This window comes from Tachysurus fulvidraco, chromosome 23 (genome assembly GCF_022655615.1).
Source record: "Tachysurus fulvidraco isolate hzauxx_2018 chromosome 23, HZAU_PFXX_2.0, whole genome shotgun sequence".
Classification (NCBI taxonomy): domain Eukaryota; kingdom Metazoa; phylum Chordata; class Actinopteri; order Siluriformes; family Bagridae; genus Tachysurus; species Tachysurus fulvidraco.
Genome location: NC_062540.1, coordinates 4,161,901 through 4,185,928, shown reverse-complemented (window position 1 = coordinate 4,185,928; position 24,028 = coordinate 4,161,901). Strand labels below are relative to the sequence as shown.

The 24,028-nt window shown below is 42.7% G+C and overlaps 1 protein-coding gene across 2 annotated transcripts in view; it reads left to right on the top strand.

Moving 5' to 3' along the window:
- Window positions 1-3,043: 3,043 nt before the first annotated feature.
- Window positions 3,044-24,028, top strand: part of rarga (retinoic acid receptor gamma a) — a 34,479-nt gene continuing 13,494 nt past the window's right edge. Inside the window, exons 1-2 of one of the 2 annotated variants that reach the window (XM_027144828.2) lie at window positions 3,044-3,305; window positions 12,099-12,371. In XM_027144828.2, the coding sequence (XP_027000629.1) occupies window positions 12,215-12,371 (157 nt within the window). In that variant the 5' untranslated portion in view covers window positions 3,044-3,305; window positions 12,099-12,214. Of the gene's footprint in view, window positions 3,306-12,098; window positions 12,372-21,365; window positions 21,940-24,028 lie in introns of those variants that run through there. The other variant, XM_027144829.2, reaches the window with a different exon arrangement.

Genomic DNA, 24,028 nt, shown 5'->3' with positions numbered 1-24,028 from the left:
AGTTTCCATATAAAATAAATGTTGTCTGGTTTCTGTTCAGCTTTTTATGTGACACACAGATTGTTTCACTGATGTTCTTTGTCTTTATAGAACCTTCAAGAAATTACCCTGCAAGGATAATAAAGGATTTAAAGATGATTTAAGGGATTTTCTCCTCAAAATTTTCCTGAAACTAGGAAACTTTAAGCTGCTTTTTACTTCTTCTTTATAACTTGGATCACAGGACCGAAAGTTCATTTTCAGTCAGCTGTTTAAATCGATGTTTGTATTTAAGGATGACTTGGTGAAATTTGATCCAATATTGTATATGGGGGTAAGTGTAGAGCAATGACTGGAAAGCCTGGGCAATGGAGTAGTCCAACTAGACGGAAAAGAATGAATATAAGATTTCTTTATGGTGAAATAGTTTTATTTTCTGCAAATCTTACTTCACCACCTCCTTAATTGATTTGCCATTTTGTTAAATGTATTGAGGATCGCCGAATAGTGAGACATAGCTTTAAAAGGGAAAACGTACATTTGGTTACATAGGTTTTAATGGCCAACAGTTCTACCAAAGTATTTAAAAAAAACATTATATACCATCAGATGTACAATATTTTGGGTGTGCCATTGTGCCTGTAGGAATTTGAGGTTTCTAACCACCAGGCTGCAAACTTGGACCAGGCCACAATTGAGCAACAAGGTTTCTACACTAACATACAAACTCATCTTGATCTGACCAAATGTGCTAGCTTTGCCTTTCTCACACATCTCAGATATATACTCCAGTTCTGTATATAGTGCTCACACTTAGATCGTATTGATAGCTTCTCTACCACCATCACCATCTCCATGAACATGTTTTTTCACTGTCAGTGCATGGAATGCTTCTAATTATAAAACAAATCAAAGACTAGCAAGTACATGGTTGTTGTCTTCCAAGTAACTTTCAATGCCCCCCCTCCTCCTCCTCCTCCTCATGTCATAGAAGACTTTGGAGATCAGAGAATCTGAAAAAGCACCACATAATACTTCCTTTTCCTTATGTTCGTTTTTCTATCCGTGTACTAACTGCTAATTTCACAGAAAGTGAAATCTAAATGTACCCCAAAATATGGACTTGGTTTTATAAAGAACTGGACTTCAACAATAAATAACTCTTTTTAAAAATCGGTCACACATGCCTCTGATTGCATCACCCTCTGACGTTGAAGTCTACCAATAACGTCGCTAGTTTTAGTCTACATTTTTCAGATTCAGTTTCTCCCCCGTTTTCACTTCAATTTATTCCATTTCCAGCAGCTAGCTAGTTCTACTCATCACATAATGGCTACCAAGTGGGAAGCCAAGCGTTTCCTCTGAGATGCAGGAAGCCAAGCAGCTGTAACTTTCTGAATTGCAGTTCCTGCTCCATCGCTGGGCAAATGAACAGATGATTTATAATCTGTCGTGTAAAAAAAAACGAAATTCAAGCTTGTCATCTTTTTGTGAGGATTTTGGGTCTAACAGGCAAATGTGTCCCAATTTGTCTAACAATGTGTTTTTGTAGAAGTCAAAGAAAAGTCATCAAAGAAAGGTAAGCTTCCCTGCCCCGTTCTGGCCCCATGAGATGGGCACACGAGAGGTAGCATTATGAAAGGGGAACTAGTTAAGGTGTGTCTCTGCAATGAGGTTTTGGGGTTTTAACCAAAATTCATTTCAGAACATCGGATTCAGGAACAGCCAAGGGCATACACCCAGAACCACAAACAGCCCATCAAGTACAATCTACATTCAGTACAGATGTAAACCATATGAGCTCATACAGAGAGTGGCATATATAGACACACCCTTGCTACCGTATCAGAGGGGAATTTGTATGCTTTCAGGTCCCTTTCATCTGTCAAAGTGAGTGAAAAAGAGTGGACCTGTGTGCATCAGCACTATATATTGTAAATGATGGAAATTCTCATAGTTCTTTTGGTGTTTTTTCCCCCTCCATATATGGCATTTCCATAGTCTCCATAGAAAAGAAGTGCTAAATTTATGCATTAATTAATTAGAGAGTGAATTTTTTTGGGTAAAAATAAATCTTCCGTTCTTTCTGGAGGTTGGCTGGTGACTAAAACTAGGTGCTGTCCCTTTTCTGAGCTTGTCACACACCACACACATGACTGGTGTCACACAGATTGATAATAATAATTCATCAGAAGTAAAAGATCTATAATATAGATATATGAAGATATATTTCATTAGCTAGAATTGGACTATTACAATTGTAATTGCATTAGTGAGTGGAATCGATGCCAGTCTCACCCGGCATATTTAGTTAAATAAAGCCAACTCTGAAACAGTTCAAGTATTCAGTTCTAACGTGTGTTAGTTGTTTCTTATTCTGTAGCCAATAATAACGACTTTGCTCTTTATTTCTCTCTCTTTTTTGGGTAGCTCGAGGTTTATCTTCAATATCAATGAAAGTACATCTTGAACACTTGATTGGATGATTGTTACTAGGTGGAAAAGGTTTGAGTTGACCCATATAGTTTGTTCGTTTTGTGTCAGCTGTTCCCTCTGTCTAACCCTATTCCGCTTCAGGCCTTAATCCAAATATGTTGTGCATATTGTACAATAATACCCAGCGGACAACCTGCATTTAAGCCCCTGGTTTCCTCTACAGGATATGGTGTTTGTAGCTGGTGTTGGAGGAATACTATGCTGGAATCGTATGACGGAGGGGGAGGAACACCCCGAGGCTTCAGTCAGCTCTGACTCTGTGCAGAACTTCTAAATGAGTTCCTTATTGCCATCCAAAAATCAGCCATTGTTCAGTGTTTGTCAGATTCTCCGACAGAGGGAGATTGAGGTGAAGAAAACAAGAGAGAGAAAAAGAGAGAAATAGAGAGAGAGACAGACATAGAAGAAAGGGAGGGGTAAGAAAAAGGAGACTTAGGAGACAGAGTAAGAAACGTACGTCTCTTTTTTCTCCCGTCTAGACATTTTGTGTCTTGTCAAAAAATGTGCTGTTTATTTAAAGTCACATGACCCAGGCTGCATTTATGATTCACAGAGCCTAATTATTTCTCACCGAGAGCCACAGGGAGTGTGTGCTTGTGGAAGGAGAGGGAGGAAGAAACGAAAGGGAAGGAGGGAGGGAGAGTGAAAGAAAGAACGAGACAGAAATGAGTTGGTGAGTTGGTTTGTGCTCTGCCTCTGCAGCTAAAGGGACCCGGCCGGACGAAGAGCTCACTTACACTCGCTTCCTCTCCTCACGCACTCTTGTCTCCTCCTTCATCCTGGGTGAAGCTGGGAAAGTTTCTACAGCGGCTGGAGCTGAGCGCAAGTGGGTGAGTTTGGCTCTCGGGACACTTTCTAAACAATGCCTTTGTTTGTTTGTTTTTTTTTTCTTCCTCTTTTTTCCCCCCTCGACTTCATCTCTCTTTTCTGCTGCGAGAGCTCGTAAAACGAAAGAAAGGCATTTTTGAGTGCAGCCTGATCCGATACCGCTGTCAGGCTTAATTGAAGACAGAGATTGAGAAAGAGAGTAAAAGGGAAAGAGAAGAAAACCAATCACAGTTTCCATACTCTGGGACCAGCTCCCGGTTCAAATATAGCTTTCCACTCTTTGATTTCATTCCATGTGTGTAGATCACAATAATTGTATAAGTCTTTCATGCTTACAGCGTCTCGAAAAACGATCGGCATTTGCATGTTTCCACCGGTTGTGAAGGGACCTTTCTAAACATGTGTTTGTTTTTAAACATCCGTCACATTACGTATGTTTGCGTCCGTAAAGCATTCGGCGGTTGTGGAATGTCTTTAAATCTCACCTCCATTGTCGTCCTGTCAGTCTAGCTGGCGAAACAGACTGCACGCGGCCAGGTGAGCAGGTTCCTCAGCACCTGAGTCACATTGCACAACTTTTCAGAGATACTGTGTGTTCAAAACTGCAAATAAAGACACTTGGGAGCGTTAGTGCATGACCATGTGGCGCCACTGGGTTTTTTTTTTCTTATTCTTTGATGTCACCTGATAAGCCGGACCTCTACAGGTATAACTTGTAACGTAACGGCATATAGGTTGGTGGTATTGATTTTAAGAAATGTTAAAAAGGAGGAAGACTTGAAACCGTTTCATGGTGTTCACCTCATTGTGAAATTCCCCTTTCAGTGATTCTGAACGCGTAACTAATTTGTTATGACCTCTCAGTGAACATAAACTATATGTCTGGCTGGAAATTGTGCCAAGGGAATTATTATAGCTGACTCAATCAAGTTAAAGTTGATCCAGGCTGCGCCATGTAATTGAAGCGTGATCAAAGATTTGCAGTTTAATTGATCGGTACTTCGCCTTGTTGAGCGCTCGCGCCGTGTGATATTCAAATAGTGGATGTTGGTATTTCGCACAGGCCGACTCGATGGTTATTTTTAATGCGTGACACAATGATAGGAACAATCTGGGCTGAGGAGGAGCCTGAGAGGTGGACAAATTGCAAGCATGACAGCCATCAATTTCGCCCCTCACACACACACACACACACGCGCGCGCGCGCGCGCATGGGTCCAGGCCCTACCTTTTATAACTAGAACCCCTTGACGTTTCTGTTTACGTCTCCTCAGATTAACCACGAGTTTATATGAGCGGAGACAAAAGGCGACCGTCACAAAGAAAAACAAACTATTGTCAAACCAGATATTCACGTTCCGCAATGTTTCGGGCCTGAGCGGTAATGTGCCTTCTCACCCCTGCTTAATGGAACAGCAGACATTCCTCAGCTGATTGTGAATAAACAGATTAAATATAGCCTCGTCAATTGCATCCATTCATTTCCGCTGGCGTCAAAGAAACAATGACTAGGATGCTTATTATGCTCTCTGTGTCTATGTCAGTGTTTGTGTATGCATTTATATTTCTCTATATATAAATGCACAAATCTGTAATATAAGGTTTTTACCCTTCACAGCCAGACTCTTGGTTAAATAATCCACTTTTAATTCACTTTTAAAAGTCTAGACACAAGTATCTACTAAGTTCTATGTGACAGTGGCCTTATTTTTTACTCAAGGATAGGAATATCTGACAATTTGGCCTTGGGGGATGTTTGTGTGGTCCTTTCAAGGAAAACTGCTTCTATATTAAAAGGTAAAAATAAATAAATATTAAAAATCAAAATCGAAAGGCTTCCTATTGGTTACTGATGGTATCAAAAAGGGCGGGGTTAGATTTAGGTGTAGCACGGAATGAATTCGCTGAATGAATGATTATTATTCGAAGGTCCTCACAAATGTGTGTTGTAAGACAAGTGTGTGTGTGTGTGTGTGTGTGTGTGTGTGTGTGTGTGTGTGTGTGTGTGTGTGTGTGAGACCGTCTTCTAGTCCATTTCCTGTTAGCTAATGAAGGTCTAAAGCTTTTATATTGTCTGATGTGGTTATGTTCACCACTAAAATTCTAAGAAATCAGCAAAAGTGAATAAGTTCCATCCTTATAGTGCCGTTCAATGAAAAATCATTTCAAAGAGGGATTTTTTCTTTTTCTTTTTTCCTTTTTTTTAAAAAAGTGTGTTAAGATGAAGTGTTTTCCCCCACTGTGTAAGGGGAAAGGGGTCTTTTTTTTTTTTAATCTGCGAATGAAGTGCAACCATCAGGGAGGATCCAGACAGGTGGTTTAAGGGCAAAATGAGAGATGAGGAAGAGAGCTAAGGAACATGTCTCTCTGTACCCTATAATTACGTAGGAAGCCGTCAGATCACTATTTCCCCCTGTATATTTTTGCAGGTGTGTAAGGACCTGTCTATGTAACTCTTTGTGTGTCAGGCGACATGTGCGCATGTCTGTGTGTGTTTGTGTGAAAGATGAACATCTGCTGTTTGAAGTACTTTTTTTTTTCTTCTTGCCTGCGTGTACTTGCGTGCATGTTAGGACTTATATTAATGTGCATATTGTGTGTGTGAGTGAGTGAGTGTTTATACTCATGGGCTACTGTAACCAGAGACACATAATTGTCTGATTAAATAATCCGAGCTCTTATGAAACAGCTCGCACAAGACAAGCAAATTGTAACTCTTTTTTTTTAAATAGCCGTGTTTTTGATCCATATCCATCGGAGTGGATTTAGTAAGTGATTTCTGCTCACGATGTTAATGGATGGACTGAAAATATGCTACATGCTGTCAGAAACACAGTCACGATTACTATTCTAGGGTTGAGTCGTGTAGCACATGCTTATTGAACGTTTCGTGAACATTGTCATGCTTTGTTCAAACCCAGGAGGGTAAAACTTAATATCCTTCTATTCCATCCTTTTGTGTGATTAATTATCGATCAGATTTTAAACGCTCCTCCTCAGTCACAACTGAAGTGATCGAGGGCTGAAATCCGTTAACTTCACTTGAGACAAAAATGTTTCAGGGCTACAAAGAAATCAGCCAAGGCTCTACTTTTAAAACATATCGTTTCCATTTTTTTTAAATTTAAATGAAAACAAAACCCTGAAAACAAAAAAAAAAAAGTCGAATCAAATAACCAAAAATTTCAATGTTTGCTGCTCACAACTGGCAGCATTACTACATTACTGTAGCCCAACTAGCTAGAACGTTTTAACATCACTGACGTGAACAAGCGATTTTAATAAAGCATAAAAACCTTTTTTGTTTGCTTAAACATCATGAAAGCATCTAACTTTGCTTTGGAATCCCAGACGAATGCCGGACAAATCCTGAGAAAGTTCTAAACAAAGACTAAAACCTTAGCGTCTTAGCGTATATGTCTGTATATGTATATTTTTACATTAACAGTGGATTATTTTTATGTGAATAGCATATAAGTTTGACCTATATAAATTTATAAAAATTATAAAAGACAAGAAAGCTTTAGCCTTGTTAACCGTCCTTCATGTTTAAAGTCATTTACGTGTATGGCGTTCAGCAAACACCCTCATCCAGAGCGACTTACATTTTTGTTAGAAAACTGAGCAATTGAGGCTTAAGGGCCTTGCACAAGTGTTAGCTTGGTGGATCTGGGATTCGAACTCACAGCCTTCTGATTGGTAGACCAACACCTTAACCACTAGGCTATAGTTCTCCTCCCTTGCTATCCTCCCTCCACTGCTTTCTTTTTTCCTCCTGAGGTCCAGCATCAGCATCTCGTCACCTCAAGCTCCATCCCTCATTCTGTTCCAGCTGCCATGTTATGACACACATATAATTCCATATATAATCCTGCTTGTGTTTTTTTTTTTTTTTTTTTTTTTTTTTTTTGTCTATTCCTGTTTCCGTTACGGAGAAATGCTTCAATTGACGTCTGTGTCTAAATCGGAAGCCTCTCCCTCTCTCTCTCTCTCTCTCCGACGTGGAGGAAAAACGGATGAAGCGCAAATTGCTTGTTGTGACACCTATTGGCATTCGGAAGAGGCAGACAGAAACAAAATCTCTCACGCAGGTGTGTGATTACAGGACAATTTACCTGATTCTTCAGCTCCTCAGAGAATCAGACCGACTCTCAGGTGTCGGGTTACCGTTTGGCCAAAGTGCCGGTTATTCCAAAGTGTTTTTGGGTGTTAAGATTAGGCTTCGATCAGTCCGTTTTAGCTCACGAGACACCAATCAGAGATCTTATCAGCACAGAACTATACAGAGGGAAGCAAAAGGCAAACATAATTGTGAGAACGAAGGAATGAAAAGCAGCCAGAAGGAAAGAAAAAAAAATGGAACTCTAAGAAAACAATCCGTGTGTGTGTGTGGTATTTATTTATTTATTTATTTAGTCCGCTCGTCTGGCTCCTTGCTCCACCTCCTCCTCTATACTTTGGTGTGATGTGCGCTTGTTGCCCAAAGCTCGTGACCAACCCGAACCCCTCTTTGCCTCAGGGCGTCTCTGCAACAGCCAAAATGTTTTGCACAACACACTTCACATTCAGACATCTTTATTCAATTGGATCCACATGCATTTTTATAGGAAGCCGTGGCACACGAGGCCGGTGTGATTTCACCATGCTCTCATGTGAACGTCTTCCTGGCAAAACACAGAGACTTGAGGTTGTTTTGAGATTGTTTTACCAACCAGAGCTCCAGATGGAAAAAAAAACCCGGTAATATGTTGCTAAAATGTTCGCTGTTTCATAGACGGGAACTGAATTTTTTTATTTAAAAAAACAATTCCTCAATTCATGTTGTACAGATGAATTCTGCGAAACACGTTTCGGGACAAATTCGTTAGCGGATATTGTGCAATACGGATGGGAGACATGTGTTAGCACAGAGAACAGGAGTGGGCAAGTCTTCCTGTGGAGCGTCAGAAATGAGCCTGAAGTGTGCCAGTCAACGACTCCAATTTTTTTTTATACGGTTTCGAATATAAAAAAAAAAATCTTTCATGCTGAGCAAAATGGCCTCATAACTTTTCTTTGTAGCTCAGAATCCTAACCTTCAACGTTTGCCCCATCTCGTGTTGTTTCTCTCTCTCTCCCTCTCTCTTATTTAACCCAGACGAATCCAAGACTCCAGGCTGTGGTTAGACCTTCTCATAAGAATGTCCTTTTGATGAAAAACAAATGTGGAAATTTAAAGCCTGGGTTCATGATCCATATAGTTAAGAGTATAGAGTGGAAATATTAAGAGAGAACTCGAGGAGGCAGGAAGTGACCCCAGAAACCACGGGTCCTATCAACAGGGCAAGAAAGGGTTCATATACAGAAACCCTAATCACCCTCATCTAATCCTCCTGACATCTTGTGTCATCATTATCATCCTCTCTCTCTCTCTCTCTCTCTCTCTCTCTCTCTCTCTCTCTCTCTCTCCCGTGGCCAGTTCAGCGCTCAAGTATTAAGTGTTTGTTTTTAGCAAAGAAAGAGTGTGAGAATGGCCGTGCAAAAGTGACACCTGATCCAGAGAAAAAAGGGACACTCGACTCCGGAAAACCCGAGCCTCCAAAACACTCTTTCAATGTGTCTACAGCACCTCAGGCAAAGGCCAACCCTGACCATCAATCACGTCTCTGTGACATCACCGTAGACACAGAACGCATCATGGACCACGCTCAGAGCTTCTCTGTGTTTCTCTGGCTTTTTCTGTCTCTCTGGGATTAATAACCTTCTGCATGCTCGGCTAATGATGTGTCGAAAAAGTTTGGTCAGAACCCGAGTCAGCAGTGAAAGCAGAGGTTGGTGGAAAGTCCCAGCTTGGGCTTTTAATCCCTGCAAACACTGTGGGCCTTCTGCGTGCCCCTCGAGTCCACTGGAGCTGCCAGACATGGTGAACGCGCGTGTGTGTGTTGGAATCTACCAGAATATAGCCGTAATAAGAGACCATATGTGTATGTAGTTATGTGTGCTTGTGGTATACATATATAAATATATATATATGTGTGTGTGTGTGTGTGTGTGTGTGTGTGTGTTTGTGTGTGCCCCAGGGCTTGGGGGTTGTGCCAGAGACTGGGCTGAGGGTGTTGGGGGGAATGAGCTCACTCCATGCAGTCCATGCTCTATAAACCCAGCGCAGGCCACGTAAAAAAAAAAAAAAAAGCCAATGTGACTCATTAAAACACACTGGCGCCAGTTTTTTTTTTTTTTTTTCTCCTTATTAATTCATTACTGTGTTTTTTGGGAAATTTCTAAAAACACGGATCTCTTTTTAGTTCCCCTGGTTGGATGCCTTGGTTGAAACTTTTTCTTAAGGACACACCAGAATGACTTAAAAATTAAAAATATAAAAAAAGACTGGTCTATAAAAAAAAAGACTGGTCTATAAAACGAATCCATTTAGAAATCTAAAAAAAGGTTAAAAACGGAACAGTGTTTTTCTGCACACTCGTAGTGGATTAATTTCCAAGTTTTGTTTTTCCTCATGGTGATGATCTCAGCTTTCAAAGTATTTCCAGAAGATGTATTCGGCAAATAATTTTTGGATTTATTTACACATTTTATATATTTATTTTATATATATATATATATATATATATATATATATATATAGTTTTGTTTTGTGTGTCAGATCAGTCTTTTTTTTTTTTTCCTACAGCAGTTTTTATACACATTTGATTTCGATTAGATGTCAAAGCTTCAATAATGACCCAAAAGTTTTGTTCCTTTTTAACATCACTTTGAACTTCCAAGCCACACAAACATTTAGCAGAAGTCAGGAAAAGAAAAAGTCTGCGTTTAATTTGAAGCAGGCATTTCCTGGCTTTGATTAAAAACGTGAAGAAAACACATCTCTTATTGTCTGTTTGTAATGATTGTGTAATGGCTGTGGATTGGATCCTGTGACTGGCTTTCTTCTTCTCCTATTTGAGAAGCGTGCTGAAAAAACGCATTTGTTCCGTCGCTGCACCGAGCGAGCGTCCGAGGCACCTGTGTGGAACTTTGGGCCATGTGTGCTTTCATCAAGCGCCGACTTCCAAATGATATCTGTTACATGTGGAAAAGTTCTTCGGGGTCATGCGAGGCGTCGTATAAGCAGTCGGGTGCTGAGGGTGGGGAGACGTGGGTGAAAAAAAAAAAAGGGGGTGAGGCCACGGTCTTCATCGGAGCTTGGAAGAAAAAAAAAGAAAAAGAAAAAAGACGGGGAGCCCTTAGGAGACTGGAGAGGATGAAAAACAGACTCTGAGCAATAGCGAGTGAGGGAGAGAGAGAGAGCGAGGGATGGCAAGGCCCTGTGGCAGTGGCTGGCTGGGGGCGGGTGCCTCTCCGCCTCGCTCCTTCCTGAGACGTGGCCACTCGAGGCCGCCTGAGCCGCGGATGCACATGTGGAACAGTTTACGGTAATGGAACTCTAAATTAGTGGCGGTTTCAAGCTGCCTGCAGCAGTAGGCTGTAATTAACTGGCTCTGTTGAAAGAGAAAGAGCCAGAAAGACATGCAGGGAGGGTGTGTGTGTGTGTGTGTGTGTGTGTGTGTGTGTGTGTGTGTGTGTGTGTGTGTGTTCAAGTTTTCAGGAGACATATTTAGAGCCCATGAGAAGAAAGCACTCCGTGAGGAGAGTTTGAAGCCTGGTGCTTAAAAATGTTAAGATGGCAGAAATTACTGCAGACTAGGCATCTTTTTTAATCTTACATCATTCCGGGTGTGTGTGTGTGTGTGTGTGTGTGTGTGTGTGTGTGTAAGTAAGTGTGTGTGCTGTATTCCTTTCATATATGTGTAACTGATTTTCTATGTGTGTGTGTGTGTGTGTGATCGAAAGGAAAAAAGCAGTATTCCATGTGTCTAAGAATGCCGTAGTTACTTTGTGGGGCATATGGCCGCCGCTGGTGCCCCCCAGTGCCCAGACTTTGAGCTGCTCTCACCACACAATCCATCTTTCAGTTGGCCGTCACCTTATAGACTTGTTTATTTCCAGTTCTTTGCTTCTTTTTTCCCCCCCTCCGCTGCTGCACAAGCCACAGCACTTCCAGAAAGCTCTGTTTTTTTGGCTCAGTTTATTCACAGGGGGAAAAAAGCCACATGTAAAGGATCGGCCGCTGGCCCCCACCCACCCATAAAATCAATCCGGGCAAGCGAAAATCCTACAAGACGGCACCGAGTTCGTCGAATAAGAGGATGGTTCGATCATGAGAGAGATGTGGAGGCAAAAATGAGAAGTTCAACAAAGTTCAACCTCGCAGATGAAAATCTACCTCCTTTGTTGCCCTTCAACTTTCTTGCTTTTTCCCTCTCTCTCTCCATTGGGGTGAGTGGGGCAGTTCAGGGCCTGGCTGGGGCTGAGCTGGCCTGGCAGCACAAACAGAGAGGTTCTTTCTTGTGGAGTTCTAGTGATTTAAATCATATGGCATAGCCTGGAAGCACTGCAAAAGTCTGGATGCTTTTCAAAAGTGCAGGAACAAGAGCTCTCTCTCTCTCTCGCTCGCTCTCTCTCTCTTTTTCCTAACCACTTTCTTATTTTCCTTTCCCCTCCCTCTACCCCCTTTTTTGCTTTTTTATTGCGCTCTACTTTCTCTGGTACTTTTTGTACTTCAGAGCCCTCTCCACTCTCGCATACATTCACACTGATCTGTACACTCTTTTTTTTGGCAGGTAGAGAAGCAGTTGTCATTCACCTCTTTTGATTTATTGGGCACTTTTATTGAGTCTCACGCTCTAGTTCATGGTGTTGTTGTAATCAAAAGCTTATGTATGTTTTATATTTTTTCTGTTTTCTCTCTATTCGTACAGGTCCTCTGAGTAACTGGAGCACTGAATACGCCAAGGTGAACTAACCCTCTATCACCCTGGCAGCTTGGCCGAGATCACAGGGCCAGCCAATCAGAGCCTCGGCCTGTGGTGTCGCCATGGCCACCAATCGTAGCCACATGCCCGGCTTCCCGGCCGCCGTCTACCCGTTCGCCTTCAACTCCATGAGGAGCCACTCCCCCTTCGACCTGATGGCCAATGGCAGTCTGTTCGGCCGCTTCGGGGCGGACCTACCAAAAGAGATGGCGGCCTTGTGTGAGTAGAGTCCTTCTCTCTCTCTCTCTCTCTCTCTCTCTCTATCACACTGTACAGAGCACAACATGATTAAAACAGTATGCCCAGATCATTAGTCGGTAGCATGATTAGCTTTTACAGGCTGCCGCAAAATGTTTTAAGAGGGCATGGGGGGAAAAAAAGGAGAATGAATCAGCTGATTAAAAATAATGAGTTGAGGTTTTTGTTTTTGTTTGTTTTTGTTTTTGTTTTATTTTTTCTTCTTCTTTTTTCATTAAAATGAATGCAACTTCAGTTACATCCTAGAGGGCGCTGTTGAACACAAAATAGTCATGCCGGCAAGCGAAAAGAAGGTAACGATTAAACTTAAAACTGCTTTTTTGTGCAAAACCTTTGAGACATTCCAGAAAAATAACACGGTTTCTTAAGCCCTGATTATCTTGGCCATGTGAAAGAAGCGAACCTATAAAGTTATTTTGGAGCTGGAGTGTGTCATTAGCGGTGTGTGAGAATATCTGGCAAGGCATTGGGGTAGGGGGAAGGTGGGGTTGGGGGGGGGGTGTCCTGTCAGTGAGGCAGTGGTTAGGGTGAAAAGTTAAGACAGTGATTTGAAATCTTATCTGGCTGCTGAGGGAGTTTATGGGTGGCAACAAGTAAGTAAAAAGACAATGAGTTCCCCCCTTACACAGTCCCACAGACATGCACACATTCTCCCGGTGTGGTGTCTCTCTCACTCTTCAGCATGCCCAGACAGCGCTCTTGCCTTTCAGATGTCAATCAATACCACCACCCCTCCCCTTCATTGCTGCCAACCTAATCCAGTAGGTATTTATTTACAGAGAGAGAGAGAGAGAGAGAGAGAGAGAGAGAGAGAGAGAGAGAAAGAAGTGGGTGGGGGAGACATGTGTGTGTGAGACAGAGAGAGAGAGAGAGAGAGAGAGAGAGAGAGAGCGCCCGAGCACCTGGGGGTGACGTTCCTAATGTGGCGGAATCCAAGAACACACCCTGCTATGAAAACACACCAACAGAGCCTCTCTGTCTCCCTCTCCTGAAAATTAAAAACATACACCTATGTATACGAGGACAGCCAAGATCGAGTCGCCATCGTGGAAAAACACTCGTATGAATGTGGGGAAATCGCCGCTAGAGGATTCATCACAGCAGTCTGACGCGCCAAATGTGGATTTTAATAATCAGCCCTGGCTCATACTGACTTCTAAGATAGTTTTAAAAAAAAAAAAGTATATTTTTTTTAGAGCTGAAACTACCAGGCTGCCCTACAAAAGGAGTTCAGCAGGGCCTTGGGTTTGGGCGAGCGTCAAAACCCCAAATTTTCCATTTTTTTTTTCTTCTGGATGGAGTTTGACATTCTTTTCAGACACACATGCCATAAGTCATTTTACTGACACGCTGCCATTGCAGGCAAAACAAGTGTCGCAGTGCTGGTTTACTTTTGAAGGAGTTGCTTTAACAGGCTTCCCCATTGTTGTTAAAGCAGTCTGTTGGCTAGACAGCAAAAATCCCCGGCTCATAATGGGCCCAGCGCAAAGAGGAGCCTGTTTCTAACTGTGTGTGTATTGTGCATTTTTCCTTAGGCTTGTGTGTAACTGCCTGCAGAGTGCAGACATGCTCTTGGCTTTGTTGCGCATACAGCGTGCAGATGTGTAGACAGGTTCGAGCATCTCTCAGGATCATAAGTGTTGGCACATGTCTCTCCGCAGTGCCTGTTTCCATAGGCTAGAGACAGAATTTGGGAAGACTGAGGAGGGAAAGGAAAGAAGGAGGCTAATAAAACAAACAAAAACAGGGGGAGAGGACATAAAAAAAGATTCTTCAGGAGTGTATGTCAGCTTGGTGCTCAGCTCTAAGTGATAGTCTTGTGTGTGTGTGTGTGTGTGTGTGTGTGTGTGTGTGTGTGTGTGTGTGTGTGTGTGTGGCACTCTTAGAACCCCACGTGTCCAAATCTATGCTGATCCCTGTCATTAATCGGAGGCCTTTACTCAAACGGTTGGAAGCCCATTAGTAACACCTACCATGTGATAACATTTACACTGAGCTTTGAAACGCTCCAGCAAACTTCAGCCAATCAAAATGGAGGCATATTTTGAAACACTCATTTCATTTATCTCCGCAGACCCCCTCGGGACCATCTGGGACACCAATTGCTAAGGTCTTGTTTAGTCTTTACTATGTACAGTAAAGCTGCTTACTTGCAGTTTTTCCATACTGATTTTTTTTTTCCTTTTGGCAAATCCTTCTAGGATGTTGAGAGTCCTGAAGGAATGGTGTGCTAGTTCCAGCATGTTGCTTTTTTTCTAAAAAAAAAAAAAAAGAAAAAAGAAAAGAAAAGAAAGTGTGCTATGCTGCCCCTTCAGGAAGGAACTGGTGTAGTTGTTTTGCCATGCACAAAAATCTGCATGAATCAGACACACTGAGCCAACAAACACAACACACACACACACACACACACACACACACACACACACACACACACACACACACACACCTAACTAAGAGCTCATGTTTCCATATAAACACTGAAAATTACATTAATGAAAATGAACAAAGTGGGAAATAAAACCACTTGCGACTTTTTCTCTCTCTCACACACGCACACGGTACTTTTTAAGAATTGTTCTCTGCCTGTACGAAAAAGAGCGCTGAGAAACGACTGTTTAAAAATCAGAGGAGAGGAAAATCTAGAGGAGAGTGGCGGTTAAGGGTCTGAGTGCAAACAGCTTGCTGGTCCTGATTATTTATTCTTTTAAAAAAGTTCACTTGAAGTATTGGGTTTCAGCCCGGCTCTTGGCTGCCACTGCTCTTTGAATGTGTGCATGCCTGTGTGTGTGTGTGTGTGTGTGTGTGTGTGTGTGTGTGTGTGTGTGTGTGTGTGTGTGTGTGTGTGTGTGTGTTTGAGAGAGAAAAGTGAATGAGGAAAAAATTCAGAGAAATGGAATGAGAGTAAAGTATATACTTGAGGTCTGGACACTTCCTCATAGGCATAAAGACTTCATTATTTCCTGTTTACACCTTCACTTTCATTCTCTCTGCCCAAGTCCCAATAGAAGCTGACCGGTTTTGCTAAAAGCCTTTATTGTAAACAACTCTGTTCAACTTCATATTGAATGAATCAGGCACGTGGGGCCTTGATGTATTCACCAGTCCGTTTACCGTCCTTTTGAAGTCTTTGCTAATAAATCGTTACAGCAGGAAACAATGCAATCAAGACATGACGTTCCAGATGATTCAGTCTCATTGTTGGTGGCCAGAACTGAATGCCCTCACGTTCACCCTCATCTGGGCTTAAGGCACGAACAGAACAAAGAGTCCGGGAGTAACCGATATAAAAGATGGACTTGAATAACTTTATTCACTTCATCTCCTCAGCTGATCTTTTTGCTAATGCAGGACATTACAAGAAAATCTCCAACGGGAAAAAAACATTTCATTTGTTTGTACTGAAATATTTGTAAGAGGAAAAAAAAACAACAGGAAAAGCTTTTTTTTCACACTCACTATTTAACTCAATGTCCTTTTAATAAGAAATCCAGAAGGTGAAGCTCACAGGTCAGGAAATCAATCCAAACGCAGCGGAGTTACGGTTCAGCTAGTTAGCAGTCTAACGAGCATGATGGCGGTTATGGTGTCATTAGGCTTATAATTGAAACTCTGGATGCTGATCTGTGTACAGATTAGGAGACTGAAGGACTTAAGCGTCGATGCATGACTTTGTTTAGGAGGAGGTGAATAAATACAGCTAACGTCTTCATCAGAACGACAGGTTTAATACAGGAAACTTTTAAACAGTGAAAAATAAGACGTTAATGACATTTTACTACACACCCTTAGGACACCACTGAAGGACACACGTTAATTATAAAGAGATAACGCAAATCGTTCAGGGTGGAAGATTCCTACATGGTTTGTTCGCTAGGCTTTCAAACTCAGAGACATTTTCCTAAGCCTTGATTCTTTTTTTGGCTCAGGACACTGCTCAGTGTATATAAGAGATTTGGTGTTGTCTGAGCATAACAGAGCGATAAAAACAGCCTTGCAAGAGCATGCGCTCACTGCCTTGCAGTTTTACACATCATTATTAGCAATGACTTCTGCACACATCTCCAGTCCCCAGTAGTATATCCTGTATCAGTCTCGCCTTTCCAGTGGAACGGAGAAAGAGAAAAGTGGTGGGATGAAGGACTGAGAACTCTGGGTCACTGCTGTCTCCGCATGATGAAAGATGAAGATTAAGTGTGGGTATCAATAGTTGGACGAGTGGTTGAGTGTCCAGTGGACAGGAGCGGGTGTGACGTGCAGGAAAAGGACACGACAATGGCGACCAGGAAGAGGACGGATCATAAAGGGGGCGGGGATAGAGTTTTGGCAAAACTTTCATAATTGTATAATCGGCTCAAATTAAGATACTCAGGACTGACCGTGAGAAAGAAAGCTTGACGCCCCTCGACCTCGAGAGAGCGAAGACCCTCTTACCAAACCGACACCCGATACTCATCCCAGTTAAAACGTCAGCACACGATTACATGCCCTTTCCAAGCCAAACATGTGCCTGACGGCATCCTGCGAGTATCAGCTGATTGATGAGAGAGACTCGCAAAGGAAAAGTTGACAGGAAGCAGGAAATGATAAAAACACTCACTTCCAAATAATCAACGAAGTTTTACTCCATAAACATGATTAAACCTACAAAACTCTCTGGAATGCGCTTGGCACATGTGCCTTTATGTGTGGTACGCTATGTGTCAGGAGAATTGGTCAGTGTGTGCTTCCACATGTGCGGACTTGCCCTGGACTAGCTTTGAAATCTGTGGCTTGAAACGTGTGTGTAGGTCTGAAGCTCAAAGAGTCGCCTAAAAGTATAGTCTTGGGTTATTCGTGCTTGTGTAATATTTTTATTTATTTTTCATTTCAACTGCCTTTGAACCTAAATGATTTTGCTTCTGAAATCAAAATCTGCTTCCCATAGCTTTGTTTTTCAAGTTTTAAGTATATTGTCGTTTTAATTTCATGCTAGTCTTGTGTTCATCCAATGAAATGCTAGCAGCTTGTTAGCAGGAAAAATGGACAATCGGTGCATTTTCCCACACAATGGTCCCTTTTCCAAGCATCTATCGGTTGGGAAAAAGAATGTTTACAGGATATTAATTTCAAATTTGCGTCGTTTTTAATAACCGGGCTGAAATCACTCTCCGATCACGATCCCTAATGGGATTCCGTCTTCACACACCATCTGAGCTTCTTCATCTGTAAACGTTTTAACAATAGACTAATGGTCCAGTTTAAATGTAAACCTTGCAGTCGGATGTATCCGACCTCCCACTGATCAACCCGTGGCTCTCCGTCACCAACGTCAGCTCAGACGTACAGTACAACATTTTCAAATCGATTCCAAAGACACGCAGCATCTCCTTGTCTAAGATATCATCATAAACAGGCTCGGGTGGTGAAAAATCCTCCCCAGTTGACAAAAGTCTCTTGCTTAATTGTTTGCTAAACAACTGGCAGTTGTGTAAATCAGTAAATCACTTCACTTGAAGAACTTCATCATTAAGTGTAAATTTTGTAATCATTTTGTAACTTTTATGCAAGATATTTTTGCAGTTTTACTTCTGTTGTAGTTTTACTATCCGAACGTGTCTTTTTGGTCATTTTTATATCTCCCATTCTATGGCACCAGGAACCTCCGGTTTTAACCCATTTAACCCTTTCATGCACTTTGCTTCATTGAGTTGCTGTAAATCTTTCATGTGTCTGTATATCTATGTATGCATTTTGAACATATTTTCTGTTGTTCTCTTGCACAGTAGTTGAACCTGAGCCGAACGTGACGTTACTCTGCAGCTCGTCTGCGTGCAGCACGTCTCCGGCCTGCCGAGGGTAGATGACAGAGCCAGCTAAGTGAGATGGATTTCCTGCAGTTCAGGGCCTGTTTGTCATTGCAGTTTTGTCACACGAGATGGGGAAAGAGAAAGAGAAGGGAGGGGAAAAAACTGGGCTGAGGGTGGGTGAAGACAGACTAAAAGAGTCTGGTCTTTGGCAAGGATGAAAAAAAAAGTACTGGGTCTCGTCTTTTTCTAATCATTTTTGACTTAACGTTTGAAAGGTAACGGAATAAAAGGCAAACAGGCGGATATGTAGAGTTCGATGTGTGTAAAGTACCTCTTTCTTCCAGAAGTAACCATGAGGTAAAAAAAAGCGAAAGAGGGAAAAGAAGAGCAGGATAAGTTGGGGGGAAAAGTTAGTGGCCCTGTGGGGGTTTCTCCTGGAGTTCACTCCTTTTGGACAGGGAAGGAAAGGGAGGGCGGGGGCTCAGGTCAACGGTGCTACGATGTTGGGGCGGATTAAATGTCTGAGCCAACTCCGTTTTTTTTCCTCCCTCCAGGTACAGGAGCTATGTCTAACAAAACTCTTCGATTTGGAAAGTAAGAGAGAAGAAAAAACGTGTGACTGAGTTTTTGTGTCCGTATTCGGTGAAGATAGCCGACAGGCCACGAATTAGTCTAATAGCTAGCACTTTTTTTGTGACTATCTGGCACAAGGGAAATTCCACATTCTTTTCTCTGCATACGAATATGAAATGAAACCCGTCAAGAAAACGAATGCATTTCATCTCGTTTCGTCACAGTGACTTCATTTCGGGTTCATGCGCATCATTCAGAAAGTGAGACAGACGGTAAATAAAAAAATGAGAGACAGAAAACTCTGCAAACCTCCTGGGTTCGACATTCAGCACGACTTAAACTTGAAAAGGCCAAGTTTTATTAGTGTAGCAACCAGCTTCTCGACCATGCCACTTTTTGATCTGTTCTTTTAAAGTGCTCTTTCTTTATGGCCTGACAATTACAAGAAGGAGCAAAGCAACTCAATTGATGTTTAGTATCAGCTCAAACAAAAGGGCAATTAACCAACCCCTTACCCCCAACACACACACACACACACACACACACACACCCCTCCTTTTCCTCTCGCCCCTTTTCCGTCTCTCCCCTCTCTTTCTGTCTCTGCTTGTGTGTGAGAGCCACCTAAAGAAAATAGATGAGAACCATAACAAAGTCAAGAGCCTCAGGATCAATAAACAGTGTAATCAGCACTAGGCCCAGTGCACAAGTTTGAAAAATGCTTCTTCTGTGCTCTGTGAACAGATATAAACATATACACACATGCGGAGTGAGAAACTGCAGAGCGAGACTGAAAATACTAGACGAGTGTACAGAGAAGCTAACCAACAGCACAGATTGACAGGAAATGGTTTCTTTTTCTGAGGCAGTCCAGGCTGTACCACTTTTTGCAAACAAAGAGGGTGAGGCGGTTGTAGCAGGTCTGTAAGCTCAGCCGTGTCTGCAGCTTCTGGCATCGAGTTCAGCTGTTTGCTAGATTTGAACCCTGCCGAGGGTCTTGTTTTCCCTCAGCTGTTCTGACACTGACAGCCATTGGCAGTGACACTGGCAGAGCTATTTATTTCATAATGTCTCGTCTCCTACACACTCACACTCACACACACACACACACACACACACAAACGCCCACAAGAGACACCTGACAACCTGAGTTCAGTATTGCTAACTTGAAGAATTTGTTTTTCAAATTTTTTTTAGACATCTTAAGAAACTTTTAAGAAAAATTTAATAAGAGCCTGGCGGCAGATCCAGGCAGATGTTGGCAGCTGGCCTGCACTTGACACAGATCTCCAGCTCACGTCACGTCACGTTGTATGAGTTGAGAGAGCAGCGTAATCACTGATCACTAATGTTTCCTAACAACCAATCACTGATCAATTCTTGTACTCTCTCTCTTTCTCTCTCTTTCTCTCTCTTTCTCTCTCTCTCTCTCTCTCTCTCTCTCTCTCTCTCTCTCTCTCTCTCTCTCTCTCTCTCTCTCTTGTTATGAATCAGAATCCAAAATTTTTTCCAAACTATTCACTAGAACTGATTCTTTTTTGTCTGCGTTCTTGCTAGAAATGTAAGTATTTTCTATCTATATGTGTAAACGGTTACTTTATGTAGCCATGACCACCCCCCCCCCCCCCCAACAAGAATTGAGCTGTAATCTATTATTTTTCCTTCTGATCCAACACTGTAGTCCATTCTTTCGCCAGCGTCTTTGGAAAAATCGTCCTTCTTCATGTAACACCTTTTGATATGTAAATTTCCATGACAGTTCAATTAATATGCAGATCAGCCCATGACATCATGTGGTGGCTTTTAGCTACTTTTTTGAGCATGCATTAGCTACTGTTTGGAAGGATTTGATGATCGGAACGAGCGGAAAAGTCTCATACATCAGGTGAAGTTAACAATCCGTGAGTTCAGGTAACGGCGCATTGTTTGTAAAATTATCGTATGCAAACCATCGGCTCGAGCGAATGTTTAGTTGTCAAATTGTTAGACAAAGTGAAAAAGCAATGTATTTGAATCTATGCCACATATTTAATGAAGGTCCCACAGAAGTGGTCATCAGTCATTTGCTGTCTTTTGTGGAGACAAAAGAGGAGACTTTTTTTCTCCCTCTGGCATCTGCTCTAAGCACAATGCTCTCTCTCTCTCTCTCTCTCTCTCTCTCTCTCTCTCTCTCTTTCTCATTCTGTCTCACACACTCACTCTTTCTCTTTCACTCACTCACGCTGGACTTTAATATGGTTATGATTAGAGACGGAGCTGAAAAGGGAAGGAGGGATCGGGGGTCTCATATGTACTGCAGGGGAAATGGGGGAGGTGTAGAGTCACTAAAGCTGAACAGAGAAAAACGAGTGTTTGAACGTGTGTGTATTCATGGCTCGGGTGTGCTGTGTGCTAAAATATGAATCACAAAAGAGACCAAATATGAGGACAGTAGGATTCAAATAAAAGTTTGTTCTCTAACCAGATCAGGGCTGGCAAGCACACATACACAAACACACTAACTCTGGCCCTTCCTCTGCCCCACCTCCTGCCTCCCTCTCTCTTTCTCTCCTCCTCTCTCCCCCTCACTCTCTCCCTCCTTTCGCTCTCTCTATCTCCACCCCCTTCGTGGGTGCGGGACTGAAGCAGTTGGTTTGTTCCTCTCTGCCTGGGACTCTGCGAGTGCTATGTGGAGCTCTTATTTAGGTCGGTTACAGAAGACTAAGAGCAGCTTGCCCAAGGGCATCCGGTGAACTGAGTGAGAGAGAGAGAGAGAGAGAGAGAGAGAGAGAGAGAGAGAGAGAGAGAGAGAGAGAGAGTTTCAGCCAGCCAGGAACTAGCACCACATTCCACCCAAGTGAAAGGCAGACAAGCAGCACTAAGAATATAGAAGAAGAAAGGAACAACAGGCGCAGATCCTGAGAAGAGAAATTCCAGCCTAGGTTTTGCCATCTGCCCAGTGTGGTTTGTTGTCCTTCTTGTTGTTTTGAGCTAGGAAGCAGTTGTTAACTTCGGAGAGTCGTAGCGTAGGGGACGGGGACAAGGCAGCATGTTCGACTGTATGGAGCCTCTGGGGATGGGACCCCGGCAGCTCTACGATGTTACTAACCGTGGTGCATGCATGCTGAGGAAGGCGAGCCCCTTCTTTACAGGGCTAGATCACTTCGCCTGGACAGGGACTACAGCCGTTCAGTGTAAGTGCGTTTCTTTTTCTTCCTGTCCATGCTGTCATCTTGCACTCATTCACGCAGTTTCTAACTTAGCGAGCCTTTGCTATGACTCGGCTGTGCATTGGCTGTGCATCGAGGGTCCTTACACCAGGGATCTTTCGTCACACTGTTTATTTGTGTAGACCATGTGAGTGGCCAGAGAAGTATGAGTGTGTATGTTCGTGCGGTTTGAAATGTTATTATTTGTAAATGAATGTCAAACAGAGTGTCTGGTTTCAGCCCCAAATGCAGGTAACCTAATTCCCGACCTTGTCAGTTGTTGAAAAGTTAAACAGCGAAGAACAGGAAGGTAAAATTTAAAGTGAGAGAGAGAGAGAGAGTTCAGAGAGGATTAGAGGAGAATCAGACTCTTTGCTATCATTTCAGTAATGCACATTGGATTTGTTTTCTTCACGTCCCAGTTGATGGCAGACAAGTCTGAGGTCCCCACAAGTCTGTCCATGACCCTATTTATCATTCCCAGCATCACCCAGGACACAAACACAGCAGGAGGAAAGACATATTTTAGAATAAAGGATTGTTTACATAAAGGACTTATCTAGGGAACTGCAAGCATCTGGCTAAGGGGTTAGCAGATAAATAAATTAAGACGTTAAGTGAAATAAAGAGAAAGGGAATTGGATAATCAATGTTCAAGCTGTGTCGAAAGCAGCAGTACTGTGTTCCTGTGGTTTGGATAGTCCCCCTTTTCTGTATCTCTCACTCACTCTCTCTTTTTTGGCCCTCCCTTGCTTTTGACAGTCTTCTGGCTCCCAAAAGGGCCCTGTCCTAGCACAGACAAAACTGGGATCTTTTTTCAGTCTCGCAGGAAGTTTAGCATGTGTATGCATGGGTGTGCGTTAGGAGAAAGAAGGAACAGCCTTGTGTTTTTGAGGCAAATCCAAAAAATGAGCATTTGCACAAGCAACACAGCTCTCATTCTTCAGCTTCTCAAATAGGAGCCGGTTGCTGCGCTTTAGGGTTTTTATTTGTTCAACCTTCTGTTTTTTTGTTCCTTGGTGCTGGCCTCTGTGGGGTGAGTCATCTGTCTTCATTAATCCTGAAGACACCAACGTTTCAGTGGCTGTCAGCCACACTGGGCCGCCATTTAATGAAGACAGATGCCCTGTCAGGGGCCTGGCCGAGGCATCGCGCTCCACACCGCCTCCCCAGATCAGAGCGTGATGAGATCTGTTTATTTAATCAATCAGGTTTCACCAGCCAAGAGCAAGCGCACACACATACACACACGCAAGCAGGAAAAGTATCCGTTCGCTCCTCGACTGTACGAATTCGTAGCCTCTTGAGTTCCAGGAAACGGGGGAGCTAGAAATGTGGTGGGAAAGCGTGGGCTGGCCTGAGGGAAGGACCGGTGTCCTGTTTCAGCTCTGCATGCCCGCTAAAGCTCAGTAAACAAGGCCAGCTTGTCCCCCTCCAGCAGCCACTCGACTCATTGTCCCCCTCGATGAAGCAGATGAATTGATGTTCAAACCCAATATTTCATTAGGGCCAAACCAGCTGCGGAGCATGGCCGGCTGATTCAGGGACGTTCAGACGGTTGACTTCTGCTGCTTGCTTGCTGTCTGTCTGTCTGTCTGTCTGTCTGTCTGTCTCAACACTTTACAATCCCCAACATTGTCTTTGTAGTCTACAGGAAGGAACTTTCCCTCATAAAAAATGTCTGCTTTGCCAGTGAGACACAGATATTCTGTTTATGGATGACTCTCTCTCTTTCTCTCTCTCTCTCTCTCTCTCTCTCTCTCTCTCTCTCTCTCTCTCTCTCTCTCACTCACTCACTTCCTAACACCACCTCAGGAGCTTTTTGTAATTGTTTGCACCTTTTGTTCATCCAGGGAGCCTTGAACCATCCTAGAGACCCACTTGACAATGAAAAGCTTTTGTCTTTGTACCATTCAGTAAAAGCTCTAGCTGCTTGCAATAGGTGGAGAAATAAAACCCTTACTGGTCACTTTGGGATGCATAGTCAGCTTTCCTGGGTATTTTTTTTTGTGCATCTCTTTCCATTCTTGGTGTCAAAGGTGATGTAAAGGTTACAGGCTGGGCAGAGTCAGCT